The sequence below is a fragment of the Fusarium venenatum genome (assembly GCF_020744135.1).
Source record: "Fusarium venenatum strain MPI-CAGE-CH-0201 chromosome Unknown EDB82scaffold_1, whole genome shotgun sequence".
Taxonomy (NCBI): Eukaryota; Fungi; Ascomycota; class Sordariomycetes; order Hypocreales; family Nectriaceae; genus Fusarium; species Fusarium venenatum.
The window spans coordinates 4,138,102-4,158,233 of NW_027072129.1; the positions used below are offsets into that span (position 1 = coordinate 4,138,102).

The 20,132-nt window shown below is 46.0% G+C and overlaps 9 protein-coding genes across 9 annotated transcripts; 5 read left to right on the plus strand and 4 right to left on the minus strand.

The window, feature by feature from the left end:
* Nucleotides 1-120: 120 nt before the first annotated feature.
* On the minus strand, nt 121-1,760 carry EDB82DRAFT_520130 (S-adenosyl-L-methionine-dependent methyltransferase; the record flags this gene model as incomplete). Its single annotated transcript, XM_025730959.1, has 10 exons — nt 121-154; nt 205-361; nt 414-814; nt 860-897; nt 944-1,098; nt 1,146-1,164; nt 1,220-1,245; nt 1,293-1,386; nt 1,526-1,564; nt 1,620-1,760. 10 exons carry the CDS (start codon nt 1,758-1,760, stop codon nt 121-123), a joined length of 1,104 nt encoding a protein of 367 aa, XP_025590032.1.
* A 1,006-nt stretch (nt 1,761-2,766) lies between these two features.
* Nucleotides 2,767-4,480, plus strand: EDB82DRAFT_543267 (cytochrome P450; the record flags this gene model as incomplete). The annotated part of the gene is made up of 5 exons (XM_025730958.1): nt 2,767-3,001; nt 3,060-3,603; nt 3,652-3,777; nt 3,827-4,310; nt 4,367-4,480. The coding sequence occupies 5 exons, from the start codon at nt 2,767-2,769 to the stop codon at nt 4,478-4,480; spliced, it is 1,503 nt and encodes a 500-aa protein (XP_025590031.1).
* Nucleotides 4,481-5,009: 529 nt separating this feature from the next.
* Nucleotides 5,010-6,044, plus strand: EDB82DRAFT_486102 (uncharacterized protein). Its single transcript, XM_065608257.1, has 2 exons — nt 5,010-5,319; nt 5,375-6,044. The coding sequence occupies exons 1-2, from the start codon at nt 5,134-5,136 to the stop codon at nt 5,600-5,602; spliced, it is 414 nt and encodes a 137-aa protein (XP_065465512.1). The 5' UTR covers nt 5,010-5,133; the 3' UTR covers nt 5,603-6,044.
* Nucleotides 6,045-8,005: 1,961 nt separating this feature from the next.
* On the minus strand, nt 8,006-9,437 carry EDB82DRAFT_550465 (uncharacterized protein; the record flags this gene model as incomplete). Its single annotated transcript, XM_025730955.2, has 4 exons — nt 9,062-9,437; nt 8,880-9,004; nt 8,475-8,827; nt 8,006-8,420 (listed from the first exon to the last, which is right to left on the minus strand). Exons 1-4 carry the CDS (start codon nt 9,261-9,263, stop codon nt 8,006-8,008), a joined length of 1,095 nt encoding a protein of 364 aa, XP_025590028.1. The 5' UTR covers nt 9,264-9,437.
* Nucleotides 9,438-9,966: 529 nt separating this feature from the next.
* EDB82DRAFT_42586 (kinase-like domain-containing protein) lies at nt 9,967-11,330 on the plus strand. The gene has a single exon (XM_025730953.2). It carries the CDS (start codon nt 10,026-10,028, stop codon nt 11,142-11,144), a length of 1,119 nt encoding a protein of 372 aa, XP_025590027.1. The 5' UTR covers nt 9,967-10,025; the 3' UTR covers nt 11,145-11,330.
* A 610-nt stretch (nt 11,331-11,940) lies between these two features.
* EDB82DRAFT_486109 (uncharacterized protein) lies at nt 11,941-13,113 on the minus strand. The gene is made up of 3 exons (XM_025730952.2): nt 12,590-13,113; nt 12,247-12,534; nt 11,941-12,197 (listed from the first exon to the last, which is right to left on the minus strand). The coding sequence occupies exons 1-3, from the start codon at nt 12,856-12,858 to the stop codon at nt 12,107-12,109; spliced, it is 648 nt and encodes a 215-aa protein (XP_025590026.1). The 5' UTR covers nt 12,859-13,113; the 3' UTR covers nt 11,941-12,106.
* Nucleotides 13,114-14,190: 1,077 nt separating this feature from the next.
* EDB82DRAFT_486112 (uncharacterized protein) lies at nt 14,191-15,085 on the minus strand. The gene is made up of 3 exons (XM_065608258.1): nt 14,941-15,085; nt 14,710-14,892; nt 14,191-14,656 (listed from the first exon to the last, which is right to left on the minus strand). The coding sequence occupies exons 1-3, from the start codon at nt 14,961-14,963 to the stop codon at nt 14,494-14,496; spliced, it is 369 nt and encodes a 122-aa protein (XP_065465513.1). The 5' UTR covers nt 14,964-15,085; the 3' UTR covers nt 14,191-14,493.
* Nucleotides 15,086-16,829: 1,744 nt separating this feature from the next.
* EDB82DRAFT_42626 (uncharacterized protein) lies at nt 16,830-17,481 on the plus strand. The gene is made up of 3 exons (XM_065607650.1): nt 16,830-17,189; nt 17,248-17,301; nt 17,350-17,481. The coding sequence occupies exons 1-3, from the start codon at nt 17,094-17,096 to the stop codon at nt 17,398-17,400; spliced, it is 201 nt and encodes a 66-aa protein (XP_065465514.1). The 5' UTR covers nt 16,830-17,093; the 3' UTR covers nt 17,401-17,481.
* EDB82DRAFT_42617 (uncharacterized protein) lies at nt 17,482-19,964 on the plus strand. Its single transcript, XM_065607649.1, has 5 exons — nt 17,482-17,844; nt 17,892-17,976; nt 18,030-19,161; nt 19,221-19,394; nt 19,457-19,964. The coding sequence occupies exons 1-5, from the start codon at nt 17,652-17,654 to the stop codon at nt 19,655-19,657; spliced, it is 1,785 nt and encodes a 594-aa protein (XP_065465515.1). The 5' UTR covers nt 17,482-17,651; the 3' UTR covers nt 19,658-19,964.
* The last annotated feature ends 168 nt before the right edge of the window (nt 19,965-20,132 follow it).

Sequence of the window (20,132 nt, forward strand, 5' to 3'; positions counted from 1 at the left end):
ATGAAAATGTACCTCGCATAGATAACAGCCTTTAAATTAATAAATACCCAAAACTCAATATCCCGCATGGAGCAAACACTCCATAAATATCCTTGTCAATCATAATAATCGTCATAAATTTCAAAACTCTGGCTTCTGTCCATAAACGACGTGTCTGTGACGATGTCAGCTGCTGTGTTCCAGATACTATCAAGATGTACTCACATGGGCCACCATGCATGGATGCGTCTATCCCTCATGTCAGTTCTGACCTTGGCCAGAAAGACCTCTACCTCTTCAACACTCCAACCCAAGCCCTTGGTGAAAAGAGCTAGGGAGAGGCCGGAGAGTTCGCCGGCAATATTGTGATTACACCAGAATCCTAGTACGGTCAGCACTCCTATCCTCATTCTCCCTAGGTCGTAAAATCATACCAAGTTCCTTGTAGTAAGGATCCGCAGGCCATCTGTTGGTAGGCCACTTGTAGACCACCTCTGTCACATTGACAAAGCCCGCGTCGATCATCTGTTGTTTGTACGACTTTGCGCTTACAGCCGACCTTCCAAAATTACTCGCTGCTTCGGTCATGAATTCGGACCACTGGTCGATGTAGGAACCCTTGACAAGAGTGCCGTCGTCTGATGCGGCAGGGAAGGTGATGTCTTGACACTCGACCCAGCCACCTGGGTTAAGGCTGTCGAAGGATTGCTTAAAGAACTTGGGCCAATCGCCAATGGAGCCGGTAAGCATGCGGGCAAAGACAAAGTCGAATTTGTAGCTGTACGTCCATTCATCTTCGAGATCGTCGACTTGGAATTCGAGGTTTGTTGGAAGGCTGGGTTTGTTAGTGAGAGAAATGAGAGGTGGGTGAGGGACGTACAAGTTTGGTTGGATAGGACTGAGATCGATTCCAAGGACCTGAAATGTTGGTTACTAGTTTCACTGAACATTTGAGATACCGTACCTGTGTTTCTGGGTGATTATCGGCATAGTCAATTGCCCAAACACCAGTTCCTGTTCCTGCATCGAGAGTACGTTCTATAGGCTTGTTGCCTTTTTGCAATGGGCTTAGATACAGCTTTCCGCCGAGGGTAAGTGTGAAGAGATGATGTTGCAGATCTATTTAATCAGTGAGAATTCTAAATGGAAGAGACATTTCAACTCACCGAGACGTTCCTGTTCAGACTGAGATGAAAGGTAATGTTAGCGAATTGAATGTGAGACAGACGAGGTCTCATACCGAATCATTGGGGAGTACATAGTTGACTAAAAGGGTCAGAATAGGTTGGTATTAGAATACAAGATTAACTCACTTGACTCTCTAAAAGAATGATAGGTTCTTCCATTCTCAGTGCGGTATTGCATGATGCTTGAATTGATGGATGCTGTGCTACTTGCAGCGTCGTCCTGTTAGCGCCGAGTTAGTTCAGTACTACTCTAAACCCCAACAAAGAATAGCCCAGGGGCCATCCCAGTCCAGTCGCGATTTTCACAGGGGGCTTCGATGGAGTGGAAAAGTTCCATCAACGCATTTGTCTCTACTCACGCCGATCGCTGAATCATCGTCGCGAAAATCACCTTCGCTCTGGGATTGCGTCAGTAATCGTGGTTCATATTAGATAACCTTAAACCTCGCTCACCTCAGCTTGCAGGTCACTCTCTTCTGTCGTAGGCGCGTGTCTTTCAGTGGTTGTTGCAGTCGCCGTGGCTGTCGCAACAGTCTTGAGATCAGGGCTAGTCTCGTCAAGATCGTGCCGCTCGGCCTCTGCAGTAGTGGCCATAATGTCGGGTTGTGTCGTCTGGAGTTGAACGTTGAGTCGGGGTTTTAATTGAATTGAAGAGATGGAAAGTGTCAAAGGGGAACAAAACAGGTCCAGATTTTTTCCACTTTTTGAACCCCTCTTTCTTGATGAGTGAAGTTGCTTATTTCTAGGTAGGTGTGCCGGGTAATAGGTAAGAATTAGTAGCGAGGTACCGAGACGAGACAAGACGAAATGAGCCTGTGCCGCGTGTACTAAAGTGGTTCGACCAAGTTTAAGGGGAGGATAAAAAGAACAGGTCAGTCTGAAATGCATTGCCTCGGCGACGTCAAGTCAGAGCATGACATGTCAAGTCAGACCAGTCAGTACAGAGGCCGAGCATCTGCCGAAAGTGATTCTTTCACCCGGTTATCTTGACCTGCCTCAATGAATGGAATGTACCCAACCACCTACGGTAAAGCAAGGATCGGGAGAGAACCGCGGGAGCAAATAGCGTCGTGCTAGTGACTTAGTGGGCGCTTTTAGTGCTGATGCGTCGCCGTCTAGATGCTCTAGTTTCGGGGAGGGGCTGCTTTGGCATTAGTTTTCAGTGATTACTGATAGGTGGTCATTGACTGTCCTGCGGGCATCTTTCTAATGCTCCTCTCCATACCATGTCCATCTGTTCTAGACTCTTTTTTTTTATCGCGCTGTTTATGACTGGCATTTACTGGTGATGAACACTGATTAGAGAGGAACAAGTACCTAATAGCAATGGAAGATTAATGATCCAACCCGTCGGGTATTGCGTTATAGCACTGGAGGTACCACTAAGGTTACCATGTCCATGTCCGTGCTGAAATCCAATCAATTTCCCATCCAGCTCCTCGGGAATCTCCTACCAACAATTCAGTCGTGTCCAAAACCAACACCAACAGCATCACGAACCAACGGCTGCCTATATTCATGTCAGCACAAGTTCCACAGACAACCAGTTAATTGTTTGCACTGTTTCCGGATTTGGCGACAACAACTCTTGGCGTCTATCATGGCCGCAGCTGCAATAATTAATTACCTGCGTCACATTCGCCCTTCAATCGCAATCGCTGGAATCTTGGTTCTCTTCTTGGCTGCATGGACAGCTCTCTCAACATGGCGACAATATAACCGACTGCGAAAATTCAAGGGCCCGACTTTGGCAGCTCTATCAAAATGGTGGCTAGTCAAAAAAGTCGGAGGAGGTAGAGCCTATCTCGACTTTTGGGAGGTTACCCAAAAATACGGTACATCTTGTTAAGACTTTATTGAAGTGTCGCACAAGCTAATCGCCGACTCCCACAGGCTCTATCGCTCGCGTCGGACCAAACGATCTCCTTACCGACGACCCAGACCTCATGAAGCACATCCTCAATGTCCGCACCGAATACCGTCGCTCAGATTGGTACGACGGAATGCGCTTCAACCCCGGCAACAACAATATCCTCTCACATCGCGACGAAGACGAGCACTTTAAGCTAAGGTCCAAAATGTCGGCTGGCTACGGTGGTCGCGAAGTAGAAAACCTCGAGCCCAAGATAGACAAGAATATTCTCTCATTTATAACCCTTCTCGCCAAATATGCCGATGCAAAGAAACCCGTGGATTTAGGTCGGCGTGCGCAGTTCTTCACGCTTGATGTCATCTCCGATCTAGCATTTGGCGAACCGTTTGGGTTTTTGGAAACAGACTCGGATGTATACAAGTATATTCAGATTACAGAGGAGACGTTACCTGCCGTCATGGTCACTACGGTCATTCCCTGGTTGGTCAAGGTTTTGAGTTCGCCCTTGTTCAAGAGTCTATTGCCTTCTGAGAAAGATAGACTTGGGTTTGGAAAGCTGATGGGGTCAGTTGCTTAATTTCGGCTTGACGGATATAACTAACGGATGTGCAGAATTGCTAAGAAGGTTACTGCTGAACGGTTTGGACCTGATAAAAAGGTTCGCAAGGATATGCTAGGATCTTTTGTGGCTCATGGCCTTACCCAAAAGGAGGCCGAATCAGAGATTCTTCTTCAGATGTAAGTGTTTTTAACACCTTACAGTAGTCACTCTAACAGTTCTATGCAGCGTTGCAGGATCAGATACAACAGCCACAGCTATCCGCTCAACCATGTTACATATAATAACCCATCCAAATGTCTACTATAAACTTCGCGCTGAAATTGCAAGCACGCGTTACTCAGAACCCATCATCCCCGACTCTATGGGCCGCGACCTACCTTACCTCCAAGCCGTTATCAAAGAAGGTCTGCGCATCTTCCCTCCTGTCGCAGGTCTCATGTCCAAGCAGGTTCCTCCCCAAGGAGATACCTGGAAAGGTCAATTCATCCCTGGCGGTACCAAAGTCGGTTATTGCGCGTGGGGAATATTTAGACGTGAGGATATTTGGGGTTCCGACGCTGGCGAGTTTCGTCCTGAGAGGTGGCTCGACAGTGAACCTGAAAAGCTAAAGGAGATGGAGGGTGCGTTGGAGTTGATCTTCAGTTATGGACGGTGGCAGTGTCTTGGTAGGCCTGTTGCGCTGATGGAGTTAAACAAGATATATGTCGAGGTATGTTTGACATTCAAAACGGTGAAAGAGAGTTATGCTAACATGATAATGTATAGCTACTTCGCAGGTTTGATTTTTCCATCTGTGACCCTACAAAGCCTTGGAAGGTGTTTAACTGTGGAATTTTCTCTCAATCTGAGCTCATGGTGAGGGTCACAGAAAGGGAGTGATAATCGAGCAACATATATTCTTTATCTCGACATGTTGCGTACGATTTAATGTGGAGATGGACCACCCTAGTTATCACGCACGAGCTACCTATCATCTAAGTCAAGATTAAGACTACTAAATGACTTATATCCAAGGCTTTTATATATATATGACTCTTAACTGCAGAGTAATGACCAAAGTCAGTATTAGGCTTTGAATATCACGTCAAACCACCGGTTCTACGAGTCCGAGGTCTTGGCATTCAACAAACATAGCACAACAAGACCAAAGAAATACATGCTGCATATTTCGAGACGATAATCAGAATACTTCGATATGGTCAATTTTCACTATATTATTACAGGGTGGGCCTTCACTTTTAGATTCGGACGTTTTTGTCGATTATCGGTGTCGTTCAGGACTGCCTTGTCAAGACGGATGGGCATGTCTTCTCGGGTTATGTCACGGGCCCGTCTTCCGAGGTGTGGTACGCCACGGAGTAACGTTTTAACGTTATAAGCCTGATTTAGACTCGTGCATAAAGTTATTTACCTTTTGGTATCTCAGTCCTCACTTGGAGAAACTATTGCCTTGTACCAGGTCACTGGAGCTTATAATACGACATCATTTCCAGTGTACGAAGTGAAGTTAAAGAATATATTGAGTTACCACAATGTCAAGTTCACCACCGCATCAAGAAGAACAGTTACCGGCTTTAAGTCCAACATCCACCAACACATCTTCAGTGGACCACGAGCAAACAAGAAACACATCTAGCAAGAGGATACTGTCGTGCATTCTCTGTCAGCAAAGGAAGAAGAAATGCGATAAAAAGACTCCATGTTCAAACTGCACAAGGGTAATGCGTCCCCCGTTGTTACAATGAGCCAACATCTGTACTTACTCTCTGCCAGCTCAATGCAGTTTGTACTCCAAGCAAACCAGCTACGCCGAGGAAGCGTAGACGTCCGAACCAAGAGTTGTTAGAGAGACTTTCGAGATGTGAGGAATTATTGAGGCATTGCACTTGCGCAAGGCTTCCAACCCCTGAAAGTGTGGTTAATCGTTTTGAGCAGTCACCTGTTCATTCAGAGACGATACAGAGCATTGGTCCGGAGATGTCTTTAAAAGGGACGAATTGAGATTATTTCTATGTTTGCAAGATATACATTCGTCAATAATGAGCCTTTACTATCATTTCTATCTTCGGCTGTCTGTCACTCTAGACATGTCGTTGAGCATAGCGCAACCGAAAATGCGAAAACATAAAAATCCCGGGGCCTTGGAGGTAGTCGGACAGATTTAGCCCCCCTTCAACGACAGACCCTAGACAGAATGGATGGCTAAGTGACCAATCACTTGGTAGCCCGCTTTTTGAACCCTGGCGCAGGTGATCAAATGGACATGAAATTCGTGGCGTGAGCTTAATTAGTGGTGTCCCCGCTGACGGAGTCTTTCCAAAGTCCGAGTAGTTTCAGGGGTCTGGGATTTGTTAGTTGTTACAGGGGTTGGCGTGACAGTTGCTGACCATGATCAAAAGTCATAATCGAGAAACAAGTATTGTTGGTCAAATATAAGAAGCTTTCCATCAAAATACAGAACCATCTTGCGAGTTAAGTTTACATCCCGTAAGTCCGTACAGCCGGTCGATCCCCCAGATTTCCCGATCTGGACGACATTCTGACGTGAAATCGTGCATGAAGGGTTATTGACGACTGCCAATCTTTACTTAAAGTATCATTTGGGATGCTGACCTATTTTGTGAAGGTTGTAAGGTATGCTTGTCAAAAAGAATGGAAACTCCGTTTAGATAGAGATGACGATAGCAAAGAACGGAGAAAACAAGAGAAAATTACAAGCATACCCTGGACAGTCACTGTGGGCAGCAATTTGAAACTACGTGGTATTCGATATGATTGACAAGCGTGTTTGTTTCCTATACCATGTACCTGGTCTCGTTGTGTTGTAAAAAGCGGCCAGGGGCTTTCATGGTTGAGGGATATTTAACAACCTTGGTAACATGTAGCAAACAGATCAGATAATTTAGAAAGTCGGAGCTCGTTTCTATAAGGCAAGATTTAGTTCGGGTATATCTATCTCATTTTGGTTAGATGAACAGGGTCTACAACTCTCCATGTCCTCGGGCTCTTGTCAACCCCGGATAGGACGAACAATGAAGGCCACAACTTTGTTTCTGGTTGATTAGACCCCCTACAGTGCAACTCTGATACGTCTTGCAGCCCAACACGCTTCATTGTTCATTCTGAATCCCACCTAGAAACACAAGGATCAGACAAGGATCAGAAGACAAGTTGGAAATAACAAGGGTCTTGTCCCAGGCTTCATCCGATGATCTCTCAACTTGTCTTAAACTGTTGGTTCCACTATATGGTGTTTTCTGAATTATGCCGTATTCGGCATTGTCACCGGTGCGGTGGTTCAGGTCAGTGATTTCTACAAAACTGCAGTATGGCATGCTCACTCAGCACTTACGTATTGGCCATGCCATTGTTAAATTGCTCCCTCAGACTGGACGTTATGCTATAGTAGCAGATCTACGCCTTCAACTGTAAGCCACTGGTACTCTTGGCAAATATCCTCACCCCACCCCTGACCCCAGCAAACTAAGTGCCGTCTTCTGCGAAACGGACATCTTAGAATGGCGCTAATCTTTGACACTATGGAAGACACCTCTGGAAAAGTTCGCAAGGTGATATTGTCGTTAACAGTGCAGGGGTCCATAAGCCGCCATCTAGCTCGTTTTGGAAACCTCCCGGCATCTTACCTCTTGCTTAAGATGCATGCAGAAGATGCTTAAGTTGGGCAGTATAAGAGATCTTCTATCAACACGTACTAACCCTGCCGTGTAGACACCCATTTTCGAGCAATACCCTTACCGTGACGTCTTAGGTCTGATAGCGTAGCATTGGAGCCAAAGCATGTTGCTGAGCTCGCCCTGGAAGTTCTTCAGGAGCCGCAGTACGATGACGGTGATATAGTGGAGATAATAATGATTGGAAACAAGGAAGAACTGTCGGTAAATGCACGCGAAATGGAACTGGAGGTGATGTATCCTGCTGGGGGGAAGCGAGCCATAGCTGAGGAGCTTAAGGTTTTCGAGCAAGTCAAGGGCAAGGGTGTGAGAGGTTAGTTGGGTAGAGAAAGGGGTCTGTTCTCCGCTCCTTGCAAGGATCGAGGTTTTTGGATCGGGGAAGGGAGAAAAGGGAGACAACCGTAGATAAAGTTCGAAGATACTGCATGCAAGATATTCAGGTGTGCAATTACTATTACTATTAGCGTTGTCTATAATCTATCGTGTTCGTGAAACTCTAAATCTATTTCTTTTTCGCATTCAAGCATTGCGGCTGGATTGTTCTGTGATATTTCCAGATTGCTTGGATAGTCAAGCTTAATCCGGATATTTACATAACTCGTGGAGGATACACCTCGAGTATATGGCAGCACTGTGACCTATGAGCCAGTTGTATTTATCTGAATTGGTCTTGCACGTTCTCCTTCGCCGTTTTACTACCCCGTGATGGCAGCTAAACTCTCAATATGCTATCCGTACTACCATTATCCCCTATCGTCTCTTTCGTCGATTCCTCAAACACCTTGGCTTGCACTCCCGTGTTTTTGTTGAAACTCTCATTATTATCCCCTTTCCCTATACTGTGAAGCTGGTAGCCCTGGGAATTCTTGTGTTTCCAGTTACCATTGATGTCGGCTGAGTTAGTCATCTTCTGCTTTGACTTGCCTCCCGACATGCCGAGGAAGGTCAAGAGTTCAGGCAGGTATCGGTTCAGGAACGGCTTGAGTCTCATGAGGTTGTTGCAGACTATTCCCATATTGAGTTCAACCAGTGACCATATTCCAGCCTCGGCTTGTTTGAGTGTGAAGTCGGGGTTGGTGGCGAAGATTTGAACATAAGGGGCTCGGACGATGGATGCGATCAAGACACTGTAAAGTTAGTTAGTATTGGTCATCAAGCAATATTGGTGAAGAGTTGCTTACGCAGATCCGACGGAGAGGATACCAGCAACTACAAACTTTTGCCGAAGACGTATTTGTAGGTGATATAGAGTAGGCAGTGGTAGAATAATGATGGCGAGATCACTGGCAATATTCAACACCACCTGCGCGATGGCAAGGTTGTTCAAGCAAACGCCCGAACCAACATCGCGTGGGTTACATGGTCCAGATAGGAGGACGGTAAAGGTGATTGTGTAGATCAAGAGACTGCCGGCGATGATGTAGACGGCATACTGATGTGGTCGAGCAGGGCTGATGCGGTACAAGACTGACAAGATGGATAGTTTCGTCAGGGTCGGACTCCACATGTACGTTAATGTCGTCGGCGAGAGGTACTGTCGCAGTTATGTAAGTTGCGTGGTCACGAGTTGGCAAGATGTATCATACCTTGTTGTAGTTGACCATCTCAGCGAGTGAAACATCCCAAGCGTGTGAGCCCCATCCATACTTCATCATGAAGGAAACTGAGATGAAGTATCCCAGGGCGGTTAACCATGATAGAGTAATTAGCACTAGTATGGGTTAGAATGGTGGCTAGACTGGATATGGAATCATTGACAAGCACTTACCAACATCAAGCTCCCATTCTTTGACAACCAAGACACTGGTAACATAGCGAAGAGCAAGAGTAAACGTCGCGAAAAAGAATGTTATGGCAAAAACGACAATCGTTGCCAGTTGCACGCCAGATAGGGACCTATCAAAGTTTGAGGTTATCCCGTCCGGTGGTGGGATCACCGAAGTGTTGTAGATGTTAATGCTGGGATCCATGGCTTCAGGTTATCCGCGGAAAGTCCGGAATGCCATGGACATAAGACGAACATAAATAACAATAAGAAGAACTCTCTTTGGATGAATGAACGACGGGAATCTGATTTATTTGAGCCCGACAACTCGGGCCATAGTTCTTTCAGCGTTCCAGTGAATATGGATGCTCTTTCGTCTAGGATTATGCCACAGCTCAGCAGGATGGAATTCCTTGCCCTGGCATTGAAGCATTATCCTTGAAATTGATACGAATAACATGAGGTATGTGCTTTTAAGGTTTCGGTAAAGACCCAACCGTTTCACTGTGTCAGACTCGTAATAGAGATCAACCTATCAGCTGAATGTCAACGGCTGTAGCGGCCACTTTCGTCACGCTATCTTTGGAGTCGTCAGCCCAGAATAGTCGTGGTTCAGAGCAGATATGGCCCCTGAGCCTCTGCATGTCTTTCACCGGATGTAACTCCCTAGGGACCCAGAGACCGGGGTAAACTAACAGTCTGGACAGCTTTTCTCATTAGCTTTGAACTCTAAATGCTAACCGAGCGACTCCTTACTGCTTACATAGGGCTTCATCCTTGTGGAGCACGTTTGATTGTGTCCATAGACGTTGCATTCGGCCAACAGGCCTGCCAACGCTTGCCGCTTGGCGATCAAGGGTATATAATCTTCGCAATGGCCCCTTCATATCAGTGACTTTGTACATCATATCTAAGCGGGAAAGCCATACTCTCTGTTGGGTCCTCATCATATCTATCATAATTTACAATGTCTCAATCTTTGGTAACGGGCTCCAAAGTCCTGCGGGCCGACTTTGACTCGAACAAGGCTCTACCGATGACCCCAGAGGAAGTCACTTCGCAATGGCTGGCGGAGGCACTTGGAATCGATATCAAAGCTTCTGAAATCACTTCCATGATACATGGCACAGCTTCCAAGATCTTTGTACGTCTCACATTCGGCGATGGTGTCAAGACAGAGATCCCCAGCAATGTTGTCGTCAAGGGAGGCTTCAACCCAGCAATCCGCGTGGCGTTTCCCGAGATGTGGGCGACGTACCGTCGTGAAGCCGAGTTTTACCAGCACGTCGCGCCTCAGACAAAGATGCTGCTGCCCAGTATCTGGTTCGCGGGTACAGACGTTGTCAACGGTCAGGGCATTGTCATCATGTCTGACGTATCAAGCGAAGCTACGTTTGGCACTATGCTTGAGTCATGGAACCACAAGATGGTTGGCGAAGCGTTGAAGCAACTGGCCAGTCTCCATGCCAAGACATGGAACTCCAAGGAGGAAGCTTACCCATGGTTGTTTGGAAAGGACGGAGCCAAGCTGGAGAACCCGGTCAGGAACATTGTTCTGGCTCTTCTGGAACCTGCACCATGGGGGGCCCGTTTTGACGAAAAAGCTCGTCCTCCTGTCGCAAAGGAGTTGTTGGATGCGGATCGCGTGCGAAAGGCATTCCAGGCTTTGTGGAAGTTTGCCGATGCGGATCAGAAATACTACTCTCTGATCCATGGAGACGATCACATCGGCAACACTCTGATTACTAAGGATGGCACTCCTGGGTTTATCGACTGGCAGGGTCTACAGTATGGTCCTTCGATTCTCGATGTGACGTACTTTCTCACGGGCGCCTTGACGGTAGAGGATCGCAGGCAGCACGAGAAGGGACTAATTGAGGTTTATCTTGATGCTTTGCATAAAGAGGGAGGGCCTCGATTGTCAAGAGAGGACATTTGGGGTGACTATCAAAGATATAGCTTGCAGGGATTCCTTTGGGCCATGACGCCTCAGGCAATGCAGCCGGATGAGGCCGTCTTTGCCATGGCTGAGAGATACTCTGCTGCTATTATGGATCATAAGACTCTTGAGTTGTTGGGAGTTTAGGCTAAAGAGAGTTGTCCGATTACTACATACTATAGATAAACACGATAAATGCGTTATGCTATGTTCTATCCAAGATTCGGAGTGTCCAATCGGAGACGAGGGATGGGATGGCTTTAACTAGTTCTATGTTGTGCGACGTACCGGTCGGTATATAGTCAAACTATGCATTTATACTGAGAAACATGGCATAATTTAACAAATATTGATTCGTGGCTGAGTTCACATTCCAAGATACTCCCTTGTTCCCTTCCCCGCAAAATCCCTGCCAGAAGTAGACAAGCTTTCAGCCTTCAATCAAGGTACAGGAAGGATGTCGGATCACGGAGTCCGTCCTCGGTAAATGAGTTCTGTCATGGATTCCACTACCGAGGTATGGCTTCTAAAAATGGTCTAGTTGTAGGAGTTTTTGTTCTGTCAAATGGAGGCACAGCAAGTCTAGCCATGTTTAGAAAGAGAGCACGCGGTGTTGAAGAATGTGATGACAAGGTTAGAATAGAGCCGCATGCGGCAGCTCCCGTCAGGAACAAACGAAAACAAAGTGTGGGTGGGTTATTGATGGCTGCATGCCAATTCGGTAACAAAAACACCAAAAGTCGTTGAGAAAAAGTGATAAAAGGTTATGCTTAAAAAGAGAGTTTGGGGCTCAATTGATGGCTGATGATGCAAGCAAGTTACTGTACGACAGAGACACAGACAAGAAACTAACCGGATAATACGGATCACAAAGGGCCTGGATGTACGTCATCAAAGCGTAAAACTTCCCGGTTGGTGATTGCCGACGGCTTTCCGCTTCCTCAAAAGGGTCTAACTACTACTGTGATAAACTTTGATCGGGCCGTGGTAATTTAGGATACAAGTATTTATTTATTTCTGGGGTATCTATATCGTGTAAATATGTAGTTAATCGTTATACAAAGCAAAAGTCATGACGACATTGATGTCTGTGTGTAGCTATCTCCAAATCAGGGTTCTTCAATAGGGTCATAATAGTCATCGGCGGGCTGTCTGGGACGCTGCTCTAGCCATGACGATGTCGCAAAAAGGAATGTTGCGCTGAGAATGTCAGTAAAAAAATACAAACAATTAATTGATGGGTCCTTACATTATTCCAGCTCGGCACAATGCTGTGGTCTTAATGAGACGAATGCCAACTTGGCAGATTGGCTGGTGCATGTCCAGATCATCCTCTGGGTCGCACGAAATGTCGCTAGCCATGAGAACAACCATGGTACCAGTGACAAAAGGACTAATAAAAAGAAACCAGAACCAGGCTCGTAGACACTTCTCTTTGAAGATGCTGTTTGTCTCAGTGTCGGTGCGGAGGGATGTGTAGATAAAGACTGCGACAATACTGAGGACTTCGACGATACTAACAAGCGCAGCCAAAATACTGTACAGGTCAGCGACATGTTGCAAAGTAATGCGCAATCGATTCGGCGACTTACAGGAAATCTGGGGCCTCGAGTAAACTAATTCGGGTGAATGGGATACAGGATATGATCATGCTCACAACCCATGGTAGCGCAAAGGCGACGGGCAAGAGTCTGTTGGCAAAGAGGCATCGTAGATCCATTCTGTCTACGTCAAGAGGTTGTAGACTCTTAGACGACGATGGGAATTGGGACCGAAAAGACATGCCGGCAGTCTTATCGCTTTTGCTGTCCTGCCATGTCGGCATGTGGGTTGACGAATTGACGTGTTGCGGATGTTCCATTGCTCCCACTTTACCGATAGGACTGGTATGGTATAGTACAGACAACACTGTGAGTTGACAGTAGATAGAGATGAATAAATGACCAAGATCTGCAAAAAGAGCAGATGGCTTGACCTTTAAAAAGAGATGCTCCTAACGGGCGCAACCCATTACAACCACCACAACCCACAACAAGCCATCGCTCTATCAAGCCCCATTCGGGATACAAGAATTGGGGGCTGGAAGCTAACAGACTAATCTAACCGAAGAGATTCTCTCCAGTGATGCACGTGCAAGAGATAACAAGACGAGAGCAAAACGCCAAGGGCGTACACATGGGACAAGGGATTGGATACAGTGCCACAAGCGGTAATTAGTTATCAGGTATAGTGGTCTACAGTGGACGTCATATGCAAGGTACATGCATCAAGCCCCAATCACTTGGACCACATGGGCTGAATTCAGACCATTGGGCCGCTAAGACACTTTTTGTCCGTAAATTATTGCTAACTAGCCATGTTAGTAAAGCTAAAAGGTACCAGACAACAGGTTTCCTTTAGACGACTCTCATCCTGTTTTCTTTGGTGAGGGGTTTGGTTGATGACTCGCTTAGATCCCTGTATTAACTGTAGTCTCGGATGCGTGCGGAATGATTTACCACAACACATCCACTCAGTTACTGCTGCTGTTCGCGTGGAAGAGGGGGTCATTCATGCTCACTGTCTTGGCGTACTGTACAAAGGGCGATCAGCCGCTTTTAGGCTGTGCTCCAAGCTGGATATCCGTCATCCGAGAGCCGGAATGACTTCAATGTCCCGAAGACTGTAGACTACAGTGTTTATTAGTTGTTTCACTGTCACTTCTCCCATATTGACCATTCTCACAAGTAACTTGGTTGTGGTGTTATACCTGTTGCGACGCGCGCTTATCTGCCCATTCCTCACAACGTAGCATTTAAACTCACTTAATGCGGCCGCTCAACCGGTCTCCGACGCTCCGTCAACGGTCTGATAAGCTTTCAAAAGGTAGAATAACCGTTTCCGTCTTCACCTGTATCACATTCTTGGTCATGGTAGCTGAATGCAAGGTTTTGTATGCTGTGCCACCGGAGCTTTCTTACCGAAGTCTGTGAGTAAGATCTAGGGCAAATTCAGGCGTGAAGACATATGCACAAGCATCTCTACTTTCACTTTGGCAATCGATAAGCTATCAGATAAACATCAACCGCAATCGATAGTCAATCGATAATGATGATGATTAGCCCCGCTTATCCACATTCACATGCAAAACAATTAAGCATTCCAGTCTAGTTATTCCCGAACAGACATTTGAGGCTCTAAACAAATTTGGGTGCATAAGACAAATTTCAAGGGATAATTGAACTATGCATCTTAGTCCGGGCAATATTTGAATCTTAGGCAATTGACTGTAGTATTCCAGTAGCTACCCTCCAAGCATTGTCTCCTGCTGTATCCGTATCTTTTATTTATCCTTGAAGGATTTGACGAGTTAGAGTCGCAAGGAATGGTGTAGCAATATGTATTTGAAATTCTCATTTCTATCCGTGTAATCTTAATCTCTCGAGGGAAATACTGCCGATAAGCTTCAACCGAACTAAACCTTGCTTTGTCCTCTGGGTATCATCTTCGTATATCGTCATGAGCTGCCTTGTCTATGTGGAATGTGCACTGATTTGCACAACGGACAGTCGGGATGGTTTCGTCGAAGCCACGTATCAACACATCTCGTGTGGAAAACATGATCGCATCTCAATATCTGAAAGCGTTCCTGGTTCCCCAATGTTTGCAAACAAATGCCACTAAAACAACAATCAGCCAGCATTGACTTATCGGAAAGCCGGAGAAAACGTACCAAACTTCCGATGCACTGAATTGGGTTGTGTCTCTGTTTCTTCGCCACCAGCGGCACTTGTGTCTGTGTGATGAACGTCCCGCCTCTAGTGTCGTCCAATTAAAACCTTCTCTTGATCTTCTTCTAGGTGTTCTTGTTGTCAAGCGGCCGTGGCCGTATAGTCTGGGGAATTTAACTAAAAGGCTTATTGAAGTTAGTAGGGAGCATGGATTTGAGGTAAAAAGAACTTACATGACTGTGCATAATATAAGCATAATTCCACCAAAGAGAAACCATGGTAAATGTACAGTTGGAGCCCTATTCGAATAGATTAGTTCCTCATTTCAGTGCTGTGGTTTGGGTGAATATACTGACATGGTGGATCTGCTTTATGTGATGTTGAGATTGTGAGTACCGACCACTTCCATACCCCACCGCCTCTTCCGTATGCAGTTTTTGGAAAGGTGGTTTTTGGATATGAGGCAGTCGTGTCTCGAAAAGTCATCAGTGTTGACCTGTTTGGGCCCGTGGGATAATGTAATCGACAGAACACGACATGCGGCAAGGCTGAGGTTGAAAAGGATGACGAAGGAAGCATCTAAAATTTCTGTCGGCTGGCTCCTCCCCCCAATATCAACCAAGGGATCATCTGCAACAGACGACAAGAAAGCCAAGGGAGAGCCACGCCAGCACTGCCACTTGCCAACAAGGACTAAACCCAACTCAGACACTAGCGAGGTTTGCCCAGAGTTTTCCAAGATCCCAAAAGATAATATCCCCGCGACAGCCCTGTCCCCCAAGCGTCAAAGAAATGATCAATTCACTGACCATGACAAACGATATTGATGACGCGTTCGCGGGACCCCTTTCTAAATACAAAGACGGGGGATTTTCCGATACTCAAACTCTGTTTCAAAGATGGGTTTTCCCCCTCAGACCTATAAAAAATATGACTGGGTTCTTCGTAAAATTGTGGATGCGCCAAGGGTGCTCATAATCTTGGGCCCGTGTGCCAAGTCGGCATTGTGTAGGATATCCGGTATTAATTCTAGGCAAAGGGGAATAAATCTTTTCTCACAATTGCATGATCCTTTGGTCCGAGATATGACTCTAGCGTGCATATGATGGGTTTGGCTTCTGTAATAATGACCACCCGGCTGGTTGAGGATATATATAATGTTCAGACACAACCGTGTTTCACTCTATTGTTAACCACTGCCCAAACGCATCGCACTATTATTGGTAATGACCCGCTATTGTCGTATGTCGATCGATTAACCTTAACTGGAGCTCTCTCAGCGGGGCAAATTTTTGTCAGCGGAAGAGGGATAGACTTCTGACGAGCCGACGACAAGAAGTCTTTTGAGAACCTGAGCTGAAGGACAGTGGATGCACCCGATTTCCGTAAGATGGCTGGTGTTCGTCATTATCGGTCCATAGAAGCTCCAAGTTATTGGGAATTGACACTTATCTTGAATGAGAGGTTACAAGACTCTCGATTTTGTCCCTGCAGGCCAGTTTTTGAAGAAACCCTTCAACGTTGTCCTCGATAACGATGAGCGCAGTCTGCAGCATAACCGAAAGCGAGAAGGTTGAAGAGAGAAGTTCAGGAATTTATCGTCGCAACTACATATAATCTCCACTGCTCACCCTTTCATAACGAATATATCATAAAAGGACCTCAATCCCAGTCTTTAACATTGTGTACGTTTCGAGCCAGCTGGCTTTAGGTCGAGAGGAGCTCCGATGGCAAAGGGCTATCTGAACCTGGATATTCGAGAAACGATCACTGCCCTTCCCCAACTTCTCCTTAGCAATTAGAAAGAGGAAGACCAGAAGTTCATGTTCAGTCCTCAAAAGATTGTTTTCGATGGCTTTGGCCGATTGTGGTAACTTGTATAGACACCCGTTGACCCAAGCACATATGATAGCCAGAGGCTTTTCATTTATTGTTAGGTAGCTAGTCACCCTATTCCCTTTCCATAGGGAACTCGCGGCGTAAATTTACTTAAGAGCAACAGCTTCTTCTTCGTCTTCTTCTTCTTCAGGGCCATCGCTGAATTTATCTAAATTCAGGAAAAGCTGATTTGATCCCCCTCCGCCAATATTCGATAGCAACTTGTGTCTTGCAGAGTCATGTCTCACTTATGGACGCCCCTTGCTGTGGTAGTGGGTGACCCAGGCAGCATATTTATTGGCCAGAAGTATTTACTGCGCTGCATTGATACCTATGTATCACCAATACCTGCACAAGCGCCCGATCTGAGTAGGCATTCATCCGCTGAGGCTCTGCTGAAAGCCTTCTGAGTTTCAAGCCCCCTGCACCGCCCAAGGCATTTAAACCGCGGTCTCGACACTTTAAGTCTGCCTTGCGAGTTCAAGTCAACCTTAGACGCCCGAATACGATGCACGAGGTCCAATATCCTGACTACAAACTGTTTCCAGCCGCTTTTGAAGCCTGGTTGCGCGCAAAGTTTGGCGATCCTACCATTGCAGTTGAGGTATGACATTTTTGGAAACACGACAGGGGCTGGCAGAAAGCTAATTTACAAATCATAGTGCAAAAACGGACATTTTGTGTTCAATTTGCCAGACGGACAATATTTGACTGATGTTTGTTGCACAAGGCTGAGTGAACAGGCTTAGAGCTAACTGTCACAGGACGACGATGCAGAAATATTCGAGCTGAGGGGGAAGAGACACTGGCCGTAGTAGGGTGTTCAGGTGTGCAAGTCAGGCTGTGTATGGGTGGATTTACAGTGACGTTTCTGTGTTTTGAAATGAACACATTCATTATGTAGAGCCTGCTCTTCTGATGAGGAAAACGGTCTCGGAGATCCGTCACTAATATTATTTGTTTACATAAAGAACCTTGACTTGTATAAATATGCTGCTGCACTCTGGAAAAATATCCGAACTCTACAACATCCCCAATTTCTTCATCGATTCCAATCGTCTTAGCCATGGACACCTACGACTTACTGATGCAGTGCTGTAATATGTCGCCTGAGTACCCCTGCAACCTGCTGAAGCCATGCCAGCCAAGACGTACCCTCGAAAACCATCGCAAGCTACTCATCAAGTCTAAAAGAATGCTCTTTAACTGTAATAAAGAAAAAATTGCGATTCTTGAGCCTAGTGAGAAAGACTATACTAGTAAGCCTTATCATTAAGTTGGAGTGTCATTTCTTAACTTTTGGCAGAATCTGATGAGAAAATATTCACAAGCTCCGAGGGTCTTCGACAGCATCTTCTTCAAAATCGACAAGATCCTCACTGTTGCATGATGTGATTACAGACCTCGAGAAATCGTTTTAAGATATTATACTAAGAATTTCCAGATTTATTAATTCCAGTGACTCCCGTGCACCATTAAATTGCTCCTATGAAAGCTTTGTCTACTTGTTGTCATTCTATCAAATTCCGGCAAGCTTTCTGGACTTTATCTCTTCTTTCGGTCTTACCAGGGAGCCAACGGATTATCAAATGACAGGCTTCAACGGATTTGATACAATTGAAACGCCTGAAGACAATCGCATCAAGATTCCCAGACTTGGGCGATCAGGCCAAGGGCACGGGACACAATATCTGCTGCGCTCTGTGGAACAATCCACTGGTCCCGAGGGAGAAACCACATGGAATATCCGTCAGATGGCAGTCCATCACCAGTATGACTTTGACACTGGCAAGGCTTTGTGGCTGACGGTCAAGACAAATAGTGTCATGCAGGAAATGATAAAGGAGGCAATTACGGATGATCCCAGTCTCAGCCAGACTCGGACTGAGGGGTTGCCCAAGTCATTTTCGGCAACATTGCTGACCCATCTCATTCATCTGCAGTGGTGTGACGAGTCTTGGCGAAATTGTATCAATGACTTTGAAAAAAGCATCAGAAGTGTTCTCAAAAAGGCAGAAACAGCAAGAGTCCATCAGCAGCCCAGCCGCAACTTGACTATCAAGCGAGCCTTGACCAACAAATCCAACATCAATGAAAAGGACGCATCAGAAACATCCACCACTTTACAAAGGACACGGCTCCAATTTAACAAGAGTGTTTTGAAGCCTCTTACGTGGTATTTGTGTTTAATATCAGCAAAAGAAGACACTTCCACAGCTGTCCCGCCTGTCCCACATGGGAAGAAAGTTGTTGACGAGGACCTCTCAAGCCAACTCGAAGCCCTGATGGTCCTCGATACGTTTTCCATTAATGAAGTTCAAAGGCTTCATTATCTTGGGGAACAACTTGAGAGGTTCCGCCTAGTACTGCAATTGGATCGACAGACACTGCGCGATATCGCCGAGCACTACCAAGATTTGGCAAGTAGAGATGCCTTACCCAACCAAATTAAAACGTCCTGCAAGGCCGATTTGGCTTCTTTTTTTCGACAGGTGGAACGTATCAGAAAGAACCTGGAGATTCGAGTAACCCAAGTTGAGTCCCTCATAGCGTGGCTGCATGAAGGCAAAGTACTGGCAAGTGTTCATTGAGCTCCGTTGAGTCCCACTTACTGACTGCTAGTCATTTCTTGCAGTTTGATGGCATTCTCCAATACCGTAGTACGCAGGTCAGCCACATATTCACCGAGAGCTCACATATCCAATCAGAGAAGATGGAAAAGATCGCATACAAGACAGAAAAGGAGACGATCTCGATGCACGTTATCACGTGTGTCACACTTGCATTTCTGCCTGGCACATTTGTTGCTGTAAGTACCCATATCATGACTCTGTTGAAATCAGGCTGTGCTGACGCATGTCTCGTATCAAGGCTTTCTTTCAAAGTGGTCTCGTCGAGATAAATCAGGCTGCGAGTGGCGTTCGAGGTGCTGTCACCTTCCATTCTGGGGCTTTCAAACTATTTGCATTAATATGCTTCCCTCTGATGTTCATCACCTTTGTGCTTTGGATTCTGCTATTTAATCACCTGGCTCGTAGGGCTCGCAGACGTGAAGAAAAGAGCAAGGTGTGATTTTGTGTACAGGGCTACAGTTCTACTAGACAGTGTTTGCTTGGTTATCTACTGTCTGAATTTTCTTGGAAATGATGTGATTGTTCAGCTGATGGGGCTGCCGGAGAAAGTGATTCTTTCTGCCTTGAAGTCAACCTTCACCAGGCTGTGGTGATTGTGACTACCGTGATCGGAAGCCCATCATCAGGTTCAAAGCTCTGCGGACTTATAAAGCCGACGTTGGTCTGCCTTGGCCTTGATAGTGAGAGGGCTATCAGAGATATTGTAATCGGTGGTTGGAGTCATTGTGCTTGCTCCGCCACTTGCCAGCTTGGAAAAATCCCTACAGATTCAAACCGCGAGGCAGACAAAAAGAGGCGAAGCTCTCTTAGATACAACCTGGCGAACTGTCGGCCATGCTGTGACTGTCCGCCCATACTATCAGCTTTGTGCTTATAGTTCGTCCGTCGCTCCACCACAATCTACCAGAAATTTC